Source organism: Dermacentor andersoni, chromosome 9 (genome assembly GCF_023375885.2).
Source record: "Dermacentor andersoni chromosome 9, qqDerAnde1_hic_scaffold, whole genome shotgun sequence".
Classification (NCBI taxonomy): Eukaryota; Metazoa; Arthropoda; class Arachnida; order Ixodida; family Ixodidae; genus Dermacentor; species Dermacentor andersoni.
The window spans coordinates 69,746,136-69,761,466 of record NC_092822.1 but is presented as its reverse complement, the minus strand read 5'-3'; the positions used below and the strand labels follow the sequence as shown (position 1 = coordinate 69,761,466).

The 15,331-nt window shown below is 47.1% G+C and overlaps 1 protein-coding gene across 1 annotated transcript in view; it reads left to right on the top strand.

The window, feature by feature from the left end:
* Nucleotides 1-15,331, top strand: part of LOC126528232 (uncharacterized) — a 160,594-nt gene that overhangs the window by 77,781 nt on the left and 67,482 nt on the right. The window contains exon 2 of the mRNA XM_050176117.2: nucleotides 13,131-13,173. Within this exon, the coding sequence (XP_050032074.1) occupies nucleotides 13,131-13,173 (43 nt within the window). The remainder of the gene's footprint in view (nucleotides 1-13,130; nucleotides 13,174-15,331) is intronic.

Here is a 15,331-nt window from a genome sequence, read left to right as displayed (position 1 = left end):
CCCGATCTGAGGCGGCAGTGTTATGCTGCCTCTGGCTTGGGTTCGCATTTACGAAGGCCTACTCGTTCCGCATTGGAATGGGGGATACACCCATGCGCGATTCTTGTGGAACCACAGAAACGATTGGACACATCCCATGTATATGCCCCCAATACGACATCGAGCGTGAAGCTCTCCGGACAGCATTGAACAAGCTGGACTCAAGACCTTTTTCGGTAATGAAGATCCTTGGAGCATGACCGTACGCGTCGATGGCACAGAAAACCACGAAAGCGCTGTTCAGATGCCTCAAGTGGACAGGTCTTGGAAACGGTGTGTGTACTCGGTGCGAACCTTCAACTGTGCGCCAAACTGTGCTCTCTCTCTTTCTCTTTATCCCCATGCTCCCTTTTCCCAATGCAGGCTAGCAAACCGGACGTGCGTCTGGTTAACCTTTCCGCCGTTCTGGTCTTCTATTTCTTCCCTCTCTCTCTCTCTTTCTCTCTCTCTCAGCCGACCGTGTGTTGCTTCGGGATCGCACGTGTTTGGCACCCTGTGTTGTTTAGGATCGCCACCGTCCGCGCGCACGAAAGCTTTTGTATTTATTTCAGCTTTAAATGAAAGAGATAAAGAGAGATGACACATAAAAAAAAAAAAAACGCGGCCATCGTGGACCGCTAATCCAGCCAAGATAAGAATTCTGTATTCACATCGGTATCGTTTAGCTACCGGTCCCATTCAAGTAGACCAGCAACAGAGAGTGGAGCAAATATGGTTCTCTGCTTTTTGTCTTGTCATTGGAACCGCTGTGTTAAATATGTGCAACTCGGCTTGGACGACTACTGCCTCAGTATAGCTCTACCGCCAAAAAAAAAAAACAAAGTCAAGCAGGACGCATTCTTTGGGGATGATTACCTAAGTTAATGTAATTAGCAGTTGAGTTGTGGTGCACGTGTAACTTGATGATAGGAAATTAATTATTAGTAGAGATTTGAATGATCTCGCTTCTTTTATGTTAAGTAACGTTATGTTATGTTACGTTATGTTATATTATGCGCTGGCTGGCTGGCTGGCTGGCTGGCTGGCTGGCTGGCTGGCTGGCAAGCAGGCAGGCAGTCATCCATCCATGATGGATGGATGGATGGATGGATGGATGTGCGTGCGTGCGTTAATATCTGACGCAGGCTAAGACAAAAAAATCTTCTCATTGGCTATGACGACCACACACCTATAGCCTTCGCCACAGTGCCCACTGTTACTGCGACGTTACAGCGAGGACCGTTGCCCCTCGCTGGGCCGCTGCCTGACTGACGAACTCCCTCACCGAGAGGCGCGCATGACTTCTCACAATGTGTGCCTGCCCGCATAGCCGCCGCCGCGCGAGTCGAAAATGCCGGCTTCCTTGTGCAGAGCAGCGCCTCGTCACGACTTCTCTATATCGCCCTCCGAACGGGCCACCTTGAATGCGTATCGCGGCCGCCTCAAACCCCGTCGCCTCGAAAGAAAGAAAGAAAGCTGAGGTGTTATACTTTTGAGCGTCAGTTCACCGACACGCAGGGTAAAAAGCCTCGGAGAAAGTAAAAGAACGTAACAGTCGAGTTCGTGATTTCTGACAGGGAAAATTCGCGGCTTTCCTTCGCGTATGTACAGCTTGCAAGGACCGCAGCTATGCGCGTCGTCCCCGCATAATGCATTCCTAATGTTTTCCCTGCATTTCGAGTCCAAATGATGCGTGGCGCGTACACATATTTGTGAATTGTGGAAGGCGTGCGCTTCGGCTTTCCTTTAATCTATATATGGGCGCCGTTACTATGCGAAATGCGGTCGAAAAATAGCTTTTAACGACGTCTCTCCAATGGGCGTCTCGCAGTCCGTCTGTGTATGTATAGTCAAGAGCTATTATCTTGGCCGGCGAAAAAACCTGCACGAGTGTCACAGCCAGTGCGAACGACTATCATATAGGTCGACCCACATGGCGCGTTTTGCCCGCGATCTCGCGCCTCACGGCGTCGGTGAAGCGTCTCAACGTCGGCCGCAGAAATGCAGCGCTAGAAGACGGGACGGGACAGCGAAGAACAACCAGACGTTGCGCTGGCTGCACGCATTTATAAATAGCTTGCACGTGACGTCACGGAGGCACCTTCTCAACGCGTGCCGTTCTTCGAACATGGCGGTTAGGATGACGTCAGCGTATCGTACCCGCCGCCACGGGTAGCCTGCTTCAATGCCATAGGGACGCGGTTTGAACGCTGCCATGGCGTCGGTGCCAAAACCACGGCACAACATGCACCGCGCGAGACGCCAACAGACGCAGGTTCTCACCGTGCTGTCTCACCTACATGGCGGTTACGATGACGTCACGCTGAAATATGACCACGGACCAACTAGCCCGCCAGTCAGTTGTCGCCAACGTCCGCCGCTTTGACGCTGGTTCAGTGCGTCTTCCAGTCGGCCACGGCTTCAAGCCACGTCAAAAGGTTATGCACATCCCACGCAACTGTTGGGGTCGGTCATGCGAAGTATTTTTGCGGGATAAAGCTGGCTACCCTTAGGGACAGCGCAACTGACACACCGTGTCCGTGTGAGGCGAGGAAATACTTGCGTGACGCGAACGTTGATGCGATGACGACAATAGGACGCTAAAGACGACGCCATGCTGACGAGGTCGGCGATGATGGCATGACGACTATGATCGGATGACCGGTGAACTGCTCTGGCTTGCGGTATGCACGATAGCCATGCCCCTGATTTTATCCGCCTAATTTTACCATCCAGTCCATGTGTCAGTGAACTGAGTGATTCAGATGATCGAGCCAATCAGCCGAATCAGCTTACTGGTATATGCGCCATGGTATGCGCCACAGCCGCTCAGGTCGACAACAACAACAACATAACCTGAGACCATTCTTGCGCAGATAAGAAACAGTTTTCACCACTATTACACCTAACGTTGGCAGCCGTTCCTGCTACAGTGCGAAGTTACGTATTGAATGCTTGATTTATACTGCTCGCGTTTATCTTACTTTGTTTGCTGTTCTACCACATTTCATTATCATCATGTCCTTTCTCTGTATTCTTTTTTATATCCCTCTCTTTCCGCGTGTGTGCCTTTCTTCCTCATCTTTCCGCCTACCCTTACTCCTTCCCCAGTGCAGAGTGGAAAACTGGATATCTGTCTTCAATTTAATCTCACTGCCTTTCGCATCTCATTTATCTTTCCCTCTCTCCTGCTGCTTTGTATTTTTGCCGTGGTCACGGGACAGTTCAGGTGTCCAATAGAATATTAAGTAACTGGAGTGAAAGGTGAACATGAAATAATTAGACATTAATTAAACATGACGAGAAAAATGTGCACCCCTACACAGACATTTGGGATGGCACCTATTGAACTTGTTCCGGGCACACAGCTTTTCTGACATCGCAATAACCTTTGTGGCTATTACCAGTTCTGACAAATGCGGCCTCAAAAAAAGAAAAAGAAAGAAAGAGAGAAACAGAAGAAAAAAGACGGAACCTGAAATGCACTGCTGTGGCAGTTATTTTTATTTATTTTTTTCGTGCGGCTTTGTCCCATAGTGCGGGAACACGAAGTGGAACAACAGTGGAGCTCGCTGGAGATATTGAATTATGTAATTATGCAATTACGCCGTGCCACATAAAATACTTAGCTAAAACTTAATTACTATTCACGAAATTTTGCAATTGATAATGGCGTCGGCGATTATCACGCAATTACCTACATCCGTCACTGCTATTGAAATTTAGACAGCAAGAATTGTCATTTTGTCTCGAATTGCCCATGCTGTCATACAGATACAGTCTTCGCTCAGGCACGTGATGTACATTATGTTGCGAAAAGGAAACGCTCCAGTCAATTCCGCAAAAAGTTTCGATTAAAAGAAGAAAGGAAAAGGTTCCGTGTGAAGTACGTTGGCTGTGGAAAGAAATGCACGTCAACTTTTACGCCACTCGGGCCTTCTAATAAATAAATAACGAAAAAAAGCGTTTCAATTGCCCTGATTACAAGGGTCACTCAATCACGAGCCACTTGCCACTTGGCCCTCGGGAGGCGGAGCACTTACAACCCTCATAATCCGTGAGCGATGGTGAGAGACGTGTCACGAAAACGCGCGCACACAACAGCAAAAGAAAAGAGAATAGCGGTCCCGAAAGCTACGCCACGGAAAGCTATGCCGGGCGCTGTCGCCACTTGTATCCGGCCTTCGCGTAATTATCCCTGAAAGGAACAAAGCGCGCGACGTCACGGTGAAAGAGGTCGCTCTTTAGTAGCCTCATTCTATTTTCTCTTTCTTCTACTTTTGTTTTCTTTTGTTTGTCCCTTCGCTTCTTTCTTGTCATTCGTTAATTCATTACAGAGGGCCTCCTTCTACCCGCAGTCGAAGGGCCGTGTATAACAACATCTCGAAGCATGTCACAAGCGATTAAAAGCGCGCGTGCTCACGGGTTCCGAAAAAAAAGAGAGAGAGAGAGAAAGAGACAAAGAAAAAGGAACGTTGTTACAGCGCGGCCGGGATATAGGCAGATTTATTGCCGGTTGAATGCGCTCTCGAGACAGAAAGAAAACTGGGCGGAGGCTGAAGCACGCGCAAAAATATGCCGGCCATTTATTATGGAGCCTATAGAGGAGGCCGCATAGCGACAAAACGCGTGCACGAGGTATCTGCACCAGTGGCGCTGTAGTGTGTTGCAGTCGGGGTTCGTTGCTGGAAAAAAAGAAGAAAGTAATTAAGTTTCGCTGATGTAATAACGTCGTGCCAGACCACGGCATTAGCCTCCGACAATCATTTTTCTCCCTCGTTCTTTTTTTTTTTGGGGGGGGGGGGGTCTCCTTACATGAGCGAGTGTACCGTTAATGAAAGAACCTGGGGTGGTCGACACTGATCCGCATGTATCCTTAGCTCCTTAAAAGGACACTAAAGCGAAACGATAAATCATCTTAGAATGATAAAGTACTCTTTTAAAACGCTATGCTGTCTTTATTTCTAAATTACGCTGGCATAGACTGTTTATTAACAGAGAAATCGAAAGCCAAAGTTTCATTTCTTCTTTTCAAATTTCGCGCCGAACCGGCAGCACAGGTACGTCAGTATGACGTCACGGGTTTTAAGGTGTTTTGTCGTATTTTGGCCGCTGTGGTTCAGCGAAAGTTCTTCAAACTTGCTTAGTCCAGCCTTTCACTCTTGTAGAATACAGCGTGCAGATAAAAAAAAAATAAACTAAGCCCTAGCAGACGATGCCAAAATCCGTGACGTCACGGAGTTCAGATGCGGAAATTTCAACGTGGCGTCGCCACCCCTCCTTCACTTTTGCGTCTTTTCTAGCGTACTAAACATCCAGCTTTCGCGATGAGAGAGCTTTCTTATTAGTATTTTACTCATTCTACAAGGGTAACTTAGTAATAGAGTTCAAAATACTTTTTCTCTTAGTTATCCCCTGAGAAGGCGTCCACAGGAGGCCATGACCTTGGGCTGCCTTATGATTCAGTGTAATGATACGTTTCTTGCACGCGGGATTTACGTATAGTTGGAGCCAACGTGAAAGCGATCACCTGATTTGGATTCAGTACAGACAATGTTGCTTGACTTCACTCTGCAAAGAAGACATCAGAAACGTGCACGGAGGGCTCTTCGAAATTATATTCGCACTTATCGAGTATTAACGATTAAAATCCGAAGTCGTATTGCTGAAGTAATCGCTACTTGAGTACATACCGGTTAAGTGTTCCCTCTCGTATTAGCGCACCCTCGCAATGTCACCTAAATTATTGAAAGGAAAAGCAGAAGTGTCATCTATATGCCGTCTCGTGACCTACGCGTGTTGCAGTGAAGGCCTTGGGAATCGCGTCAGCCAATGAGCTACGAGAGCCGGCTGTGAGTTCCAGAGAAGGAGAGAGATGAAATGGTCACATAGAGCGCAGCGTTTGGCCTATTTTCCTCTGTGTTCGGCTAAATACGTCGCACAAATTAATCCACAGCGGACGCCACCCCGTACATGCATATTTGTTCCGGACATTAATTTCTCTACGAAAGCGGTTCGTGGCCAACACAACGAGCCAGCGAATAGGGACACAGAAAACGTATTTGTGAGGATAATGCGGGACAGATAAAAGATGACAGGAGGAATTTATATTTGTTTCTTTCTTACCGCTCTCTCGCTACGCTTCTTTTTTTTTTTTTTTTTTGCTGGAAGCACGGGAAAATGTAGCAGCCATGTAGACGCTTAGCGCCGTCTTTCGTGAGAACTGAAGTGAACGCTCATGAAAAGTGAAAGCCAAGTGAGACATAGCTCTATTTAAGCAATTATCGGATGCGAAAGCACACGTCGGAGAGTCTTCAGGCACCAGCACTGCTGATATGCTTTGGCTTGCCATGCTGCATGTCAACTGAGGGCACCATAGCGGTAACAGGGGCTTGCCCGATCGACGTATCCAGGTCTTGAAAACCTGCACGAACCCATTTTCACCGGCTGACCAGACACTCACACCATCCTTTGTCATTACTTCCAAGAACCAAACTTGGCTGTGCTTTTTTCTGAAGCAATTGCATGTCAGGCAAGCATTAAACCTCCAACGTTCCAGGCCATCAACATCCCCGAGACACCTCCCTGGACATTACCGAGACCAGTAGTGAGGTTTCAAATACCCGGAATCACGAAGAAATTCGACCTTTCTTCCATTGGCTTGAAGCAGCTCACTCTGTCCCATCTATTTACGTTATATAGTGGGACTGTACAAGTATATACCCATGGTTCGGTCACACCATCTGCCACAACGGCGGAATTTGTTATACCGCAACTTTGCATTACTCAGCAATTTCAGTTGGACCACAAATCGACATCTACGACTGCGGAAGTGGTGATAATACGGGAGGATGTCGATTTTATGACGACGCACACACCTCATAGATGGACGGTGTTCTGCGATGCCAAATCAGCGTTGCAGACGCTAAAATGCTTTTTAAATAAAGGACCATATTACCTGCTCGTGCTGGAAATCGCCGAAATTCATCACACTGCCAAGCGAGGTTGCCACGTATCGCTTTTCAATGGGTGACTGCTCACTGTGGTGTGATTGGCAATGAACTCGCTGACAGTGAGGCAAGATCGGCCTCCCCTTCCTCTGATGAAGTACGGATTGCCTACTCGCGGCATGACACCAACTATATCAAAGTGCTCATGCATGATATTACAAAGGCATACAGAGCCCACCCTGACAACTTCCACTGACGCCTACATATGATCGACCCAGATGGTAAATTATGTTTGCCCCCGAAGGTTACGCGGAGAAAAGCGTCATTGCTACGCAGGATTCGGTTGGGCGTTTCTTTCACCCGCCGCTACGCACACCTTATCGGCCAGTCCAACAGCTCTGACTGCGAACAATGTTAGATGCCTGAAACGTTGGAACACATATTGTGCGATTGCCCAGCAGCCCAACGTCCTTCGCTGGAGCGAAGGACGTTGGATAGTTACCTAGCCAGCGCTGGCATGCAACCACTGTCGGATGAGGCTATTATCGGTCCACGCACATCCTGGCACTGCGCCTTCAACGCGGATAACTCGAGAGCTGTTGAAGTTTCTGCAGGACAACCAGCTAGACTAGCAGCTCTAGTAGGGCCACCGTCTAATGTACATAAGCACTCTCCACTTCTCGTATCATCACCATCCATTCCAGTACTTTCACTCACTTTCCCTCTTTCCCAAAGCAGAGTCGCAGACTAGAACGAACTAGCGCAGGTCGACCTGTCTGCATCTATCTATCTATCTATCTATCTATCTATCTATCTATCTATCTATCTATCTATCTATCTATCTATCTATCTATCTATCTATCTATCTATCTATCTATCTATCTATCTATCTGATACAAAAAACATTAATCTGCATGATGCAAGTGTATATGACACATATAACGATTTTAACAACTGTCGGATGAAACACAGTCGGTTCTACACGCTGTTTTAATTCACAACCACGTTAATTAGACATCACTGCGCACAGAATTTAGAGAATCGATAAACTGTTCGTGTGACAAACCCAAGATGGCCGTCCTATGGTATATACGAGCCGAAAGATTAAAAAAAAGAACACGTATGCTGCCTTTCACCGGTGTCGACGTATCCGGCGAAAAATCGTCGGTCTCCAACAGGCTTTGCTCGGCACAAGATAACGCTCCCGTTTCTGGAATTCACGGGTGCTCGTCAAAGAGAAATATCGGCCCCTCGACGGCAGTTAATCAACACGGCTCGCGCGCCCTGACGAGAGGAGGGAGAAGGCATGGGTGTAGGCGCCGTACTAAATTCCGCCGGTTTATTATTGCGCGCGGCGCTCAGTTGGGGCGAGTCTCAGCTCGGTCGACTGTCAGCGGCTGCTACACGCGATCCTCGTGAAAGCGCGCTCACTCGCGAGGGGGCACTCTCATTGCATCCCCCCCCTTTTTTTTTTCTGCAGAGGCGAACAGACGTCGAGGGGTTGGTCGGGCCCGACCCAATTACCGGTCTGGCCCACATCGCCGCAGTCGTCCTGGGCAGACGTTGTACGCGTCGCTGTTGAGGAGCACGTTCATATGTGTGTGTGTGTGTGTGTGTGCGTGCGTGCGTGTGTGTGTGCGTGTGTGTGTGTGTGTGTGTGTGTGTGCGTGTGTGTGTGTGTGCGTGTGTGTGTGTGTGTGTGTGTGCGTGCGTGTGTGTGTGTGTGTGTGTGTGTGTGTGTGTGTGTGTGTGTGTGTGTGTGTGTGTGTGTGTGTGTGTGTGTGTGTGTGTGTGTGTGTGTGTGTGTGTGTGTGTGTGTGTGTGTGTGTGTGTGTGTGTGTGTGTGTGTGTGTGTGTGTGTGTGTGTGTGTGTGTGTGTGTGTGTGTGTGTGTGTGTGTGTGTGTTCCTCTCTGTTCATTCGAGTATTTGCTTGAGTTGGATGTCTACAGCACGCTTGCGCTACGTATGAGTACGCGAGTCTGTCGAGTGCATGTGTGCGTTCGTTCGTGTGCCCGAGTTTATTCAGTTTGTCGTCCCGGGCTGGTCCAAGATGGCCACGAGGTGGTGCTGCATTTAGTCACTGAGCCTCGGCGTACCGAGCGTCTCGGGCAGCCCGGTGACCAATCGAAGAGCCCCGGCGTCCGTGCGCTTCTGTCAGTCAATGCGTGCGTGTTTGTGCGCGTATTCTACAACGCAATCGGACTAGGACGTATGCGAGCTGCAACGCGAAACGGCTGGCCGCATCGTCATCGTTTATCGCAATAAAATTTGCGAACAACTGGGCCACTTGTTTTTTGTTTTGTTTTTTTCTAACCACCTTGACATGTGCACGGCTGCTAACTCTCGTGCTACTTGGAGTACGACATGGAGCAGCCGTGGCGTGGAAATGACAAAATGTTCCGACACATCGTGTTTCGTTCTGTACGCGAAAAATGCCATTTTGTAAACGAGGAATATTGAAAGTGTCCGTTCATTGCCTCGTCACGGTGGTGCGTCGAAACGCATTGTGCTCCGGACGCCACCGTACAGTACTCGTGTTGACGATGATGATGTTTACTGGCATTCCCTTCGGAAAAGGGACGGGGACAAATACTGCCGTAGCCTGCTTGAGTTAATCGGGTTTTACTTGCTATCTAGCCTTTTTTCCTACATGATCTCAATCTTCACTTTCGAATTCAAAACATCTATGACCACTATGTATACCACTACCAACACTTGCAATGACTCCGGTTCTGTCAATCTCTTCCCTGTTTTTTCTTCGGCCAATACGCTAATCGCCCCTTACTACACAGAGACTCACGCTCGCCCTCTCGCAGTCACTGCAGCGAGGCGTTCTTGCCTCGATGCTTCTCACACATTTCTGTAATTGCTGCAAACGCATAAACGCACGCACACACGCGAGGTAAAGGGAAACATGCCATTCCATATATATATATGCGTGTGTGCGTGCGTGCGTGTGTGTGTGTGTGTGTGTGTGTGTGTGTGTGTGTGTGTGTGTGTGTGTGTGTGTGTGTGTGTGTGTGTGTGTGTGTGTGTGTGTGTGTGTGTGTGTGTGTGTGTGTGTGTGTGTGTTTGTGTAGCTATGGTTTGAGGATGAGGAAATCACGCTGGCCCCAATAGTAAATGAAGAAAGAAGAGTACGACGTACTCTTCTTTCTTGTACGACGTACAGGATATTGCACTGGTCCACCTGCCGAGATGTCAGTGCAATATACTGTACTTATTCAACGTACGTCGTACTCTTTTTTCTTCACATATATATATATATATATATATATATATATAATCGGGAGACATTAATAGATTCTGTATCCTGATCCTGGCAACACAGAGGCGTCCTAAAGTTCTTGCTGGCGCGGATTGTAACCTGCGCGTAATGGAACATTTCAGGAAATGATGGCTGGCGTAAAGATTTATTACTGCTCCGCAGCGTCCATTCAAGAACGGTAAAGAACACCTACGGAATCAAATAAACCGGTGTAGTAATTGTTATTCGTGAAGATAGCGTTGCTAGAATCTCTTGCGAAACCTTGCATAATCAGTGAGTGTATTCGGGGTAAATATAGTGTTGCTCGCGTTCTACGAGACTCGTATTGATTGTTTCTCCGGTGTCCTCCGTGTACTATAAGAAAGGCACCTTGTTTTACATTTAGCAAAATTAAGGGGCACCTTACGGGTAATGTGAATGAGCCTGGTAATATGCAGGCAAAGTTCGAAGTGTGTGAAGTCAATTGGGGCCTTTGTCTGCCAGACAAGTGTGGCTTATGCTACTTGTGTATTTACTTGAAGAGAAGTGCGCCAGGAGCAAAATTTTTAATCAGTGACTCCTATTACTTCCGAAACTTGGTAATGTTCGCAAAAGGTGCAGGTGAAAATGGCAGAATATCACCAGAGTGAAACTGAAGTTTGTTTAGCGAGACGTGCACAAGGAAGTGCTTGTTATATCGCTAGCCATATTCAAAGTCATGGCTGTGCACGGAAGACCGAGATGAAGGTTCCAATCTGCACTGAGGCTGTTTTACGTAACTATAGCACTGTGTATGCCTCAAACACAACGCACTGCTGCTGTAACTATACCAAGCTGCAGCATGTGACATTGGCTGTGTACTATATGCTACCCTGTCAAATGTGCCGTCTGCGAAGCATAAGAACACAACACAATGATCTCCAAAGTTCTTGGCGCGGGTGCGCGTTGTGAAAAAATGAAAGCAACACTACACAGTGCGCAAGGAAGTCTCGACCACCTTAGTTATTTAAACTACGTTTTGTTCCAACCTTCAAACCAATTTTCAAAGAGCCTCAGGTGACACCTGGTACCTGAAATCTGAAGCGTTCTGCGCGTTTAGGACTTTATATGCTTAATCCCAAAAATGAAAATAAAAAGGAATAGTGAGGAGTGAAACTTAATCGCGCTTTGGCAGTTATATACCGCGCGTGTTTCAGCGAAGACTCGTTTTTTTTTAAAACAAATTGCCCGTGGCAAATAACAATTCCATAAGCTGGTCTACTCGAAGAGGCGGACATTATTTGCAAAAAAAAAAGTGATATACATAATCACCAATTAACGAAACTTTACTAATTAAGTTCTCGCTAGTTACCTTATGACATATTGCAATTTACAAATTGAAATACATGGTCACATAATTAACAAAAACACTCGTTATGTTTGTAACTATTTACCTTATGGCACATAATGCAATTTACAAAATTCTAGCTGGTGAGTTCGCAAGGCGGATCCACTTGGAACGAATTCTCAGGATGACAGCAGTTTCGAGATATTAACTCCCGAGCCTTGCGGTGAAATGCACTGGCGTTCCAGTTACTGTGCTTGAATGCATAAGACGACGTTTTGTTAAGAAAGTGGAACGCCAGCGCATTTTCATCGCAAGTTTGAGGGCACATATCTCGTAAATGGTGTCATCCGCACAGTTCTTTTCAAGTGGATATGCCTTGCAGTTTCACTCGCTCGAATTTGTAAACTGAAACATTTGCCATGAGTTAATTAGTTAAAAGCCTAATTAATGATTGTAGGTTAACTAGTCGATTACGCGTTTCAAGTTTTTGTCAAAGCAATGCCCGCCTCTTCGAGTAGGCCAGCTCACGGACTAAAATCGTGCTATGTGCAACAGGCAAGTTAAAGAAATTGTTGAATGTGTTCGCTGAAACACCCGGTATTAAAAAACGTTGTATAATATGCAGAAAGTAGCAGAAAGAGAATAAACATTTTTCAAAAGCAGTAGGTTTCGCTATCATTCTTTTTTTTTTTCCCAAGACGCCGAAAATGAGCAGTTTGCGAGGCTGCATGACTGAATCACATATGTTTTCTTTTTCTTTTTTTTAAATCAGTAGTTGCGGCACCACTGAATTGCCGCCCCGTTTTCTATTTCCTGTCCACGTATCCGACTAGCAGTTAGGCCCGAGGAAGTGGGATTCGTAGTAAGTTACGTAAAACGTAACGTACATGCTGACTTGGGCAAACTTGAACGATCGCCAAGTACACGCAAACGGTTGAAGATGCCGGGACGAGATTCGCAACAGAGAGAGCCGAACGTCTGAAGATGCGAAATGCGAGTTTTCAAGAAGACGACGCAACCTCGAATTGGCTACCCGCCATGGTGTCTGCGAGGCCCCGCAGCTGATAACAAATTCGCGATGGCGGAGGGGGATGATTTCCGGCAACGGCCGCCATATTCGGACAGGGGCGGAATGGAGCTGCCCTCGCGCACTGTGTGCTATGTGCGTGCACGTTAAGGAACCGCAGGTTGCTGAAATTAATTTCTTGTTACGACAACTAGAGTAAAATTAAGTCGTGCGAGTACGCTGAACCACTACACCACCCTGCTGCGTCTCCTGAACAGAAACTATGCACTGCGATGTAGTCGGCCTTACCGAGTGTTGTGAAAAGCTTTTGTTAAACGAAAACGTCCAGCTGCATTTTATTCCATTACACTCAGTTATATTCAGCTTATATTCGACTTTCAGGGTGAAACTCCTTGTGTACAGCTTTTCTTGTCCTAACATTCTTGCTGCTTCACTGCAAAAGTTTCGCTGCATGCGGTATTTCTTTACACCATAAGTGGTATCGTCACAATTGGGTTGCACTGTGTATCAATGTGAGCGACACCTACAACAAACGTTTGGTCTTTTCCCTTTGCTTTCAGAGCCAGACCAAGCAGGAGGAAGTGACCGAGTTCTCGCCCACAGGTGAGTTGCAGTGCTCCTCTTCTAACTTTGTTATTTCAGTAGAACGGGCTGTGCTTCCTTCTCCCACCCCTAAAAAAAACGCTAGAAGTAGCGAGCATAATAGTTGATATGCAACTAGTATGCACGGCAACCTCAAACACTAAGGAAGGAAGGAAAAGGTGGAGAAGGAAAGGCAGGGAGGTTAACCACTTTAGCTTAACCGGTTTGCTACCCTACACATGGGAGCGGGATGAGGTGATGAAAGATGGGGAGGAGAGGGACAGAGAGCACATAACACAGCGCACACATCGTTATAATAGTTACAGTCCGTCACTCTTGCGCGGTACCTGACATCACTGTCACAGCCGCTTGTCCAAGCCCATCTCTTTCATAGACCGAAGTGGTCCCTTCGTCGCCTTCAGCTGCGATGTCTTCTGTCGGCGATATGTGAAAGTAGTTGCAACTCACAATGGTCTATTGTCAAGGTGCGTTAGAACGGACGCCAGGGCCTGTCTCTGAACATTATATTCAGGACAGTTACACAGAATGTGTTCTAGCGTCTTCTCGCAAAGACAGGCATTGCAGAGAGCGTTGTCCGCCATTCCAATGCGAAATGAGTAAGATTTCGTGAAGGCCACCCCTAGCCATAAGCGATAAAGCAGAGTGGCCTCACTTCGGCGGAGTCCAGTTGGCATACAGAGATGCATCAAAGAGGGCAGGTCGTATTGACGATTGCTCCGGTTGGTCTGGCTGCTTGGTGTGCACCATAGAGAGAGCGTGATCTCCCGTGCAAGCACTCGAAATCTGCTGGCTGCGTCGGACCGTGAAAGTGGTATGGCCTCTTCCTGTGTGTCTTCACTCAAACATTAAACTTTAAACAAGCCCCACCCTATTTACACCAGCACCGTTACATCTGTGTCACCAGTACATACCGCTCTGTAAAATAACTTGCACCCTTAAAAAAGAATGGTGTAAGTCTCTCAAATCCTTACACCATTTTTTGGTGTGTGAGTTATAGACAGATTTACACCATTTCTCACTTTTAAGGGCGCAAGTAAATTTACAGTGCTGGATCCTATACTATCCTGACTTTTTCCTTTATCCTGCACTCCTTCTATATCTTTCTGTGCATTATCCCCTTCTCTATGCGGAGTACACATAGTTGACTACATACACGCCACAACATCTGCGCAAAATCTGCGCAAAACACAATTATCTGCGTTTCATTACATAGCTGCCTCTTTTCTTTTGATGAAGAAATTGCGGTCACTGACCAAGTCAAGGTGAAAATAACACAGAGACCTTTCGGGACCCGTACGGGTTCCTTGATCACACTAAAGACGGGTAAGAGCCGCAAGTCGTTTTTATGCCAAAATGTGACGTAGGGAACGGGTGTAGTTGGCAGGAAGATTTCCATCAGTCCTGTTGATACTGTTGTCAGTAGTTTGAATAAATAAAGATTCTAACAAGAGTGGCGTCATCGAATTCTTTTCCCTAGCTACTATAGCAGCGTTTTCCCAATCGATGCGGTGACTGCGATTATCGGCGTGTTCGGCAAGGGCGTTCGAGACTCTTTTCTTGTTGGAGACGTCCCTTTGGTGCTCTTTTAATCTTCTCGTGAATTTGCCGATTTCACCGATGTAGCTGCAGCTGCAGTCTGCGCATGGTATCTTGTAAATGACACCGGGGTAATTCTTGGTTTCAAGCCTATCCTTTACGTTGACGTATTACGATGACGTATACTTCCACACGAATTGTAAAAAAAAATTACAAGAGACAACAATATGTAACTGCTGCGCCCATAATTACGGTGAGATCATAGAAGCTGCCTATCATTTAGGTGATTATCACTGCTCGGCCCAAATGATGCTCAAATGATGTTACAGTTTGCGCTAAATAAGGCTATTATTAAGCCTAGAGTTTCCATCAGTCCCAGTAAAGTTTCCCAACAGTATTTAACTGCGTAGCCACCTGTCACGTTACAGCGTGCATAACGTGACGGTTTGCGCTGAGGTCGGGTGACACCGCCCAGCGAATAGGTGGCGTCCAAATCCACCCGCCAGCGACGGTCTCCTCCGAACAACAGAAGCAGATCTCGAAAGCTCCACGCTTTCTCGCGGCGGGCGGGCGCCGGAATCGATTGCAGGAGGCGGAAACACGTCACGGCCGCCATGATTTC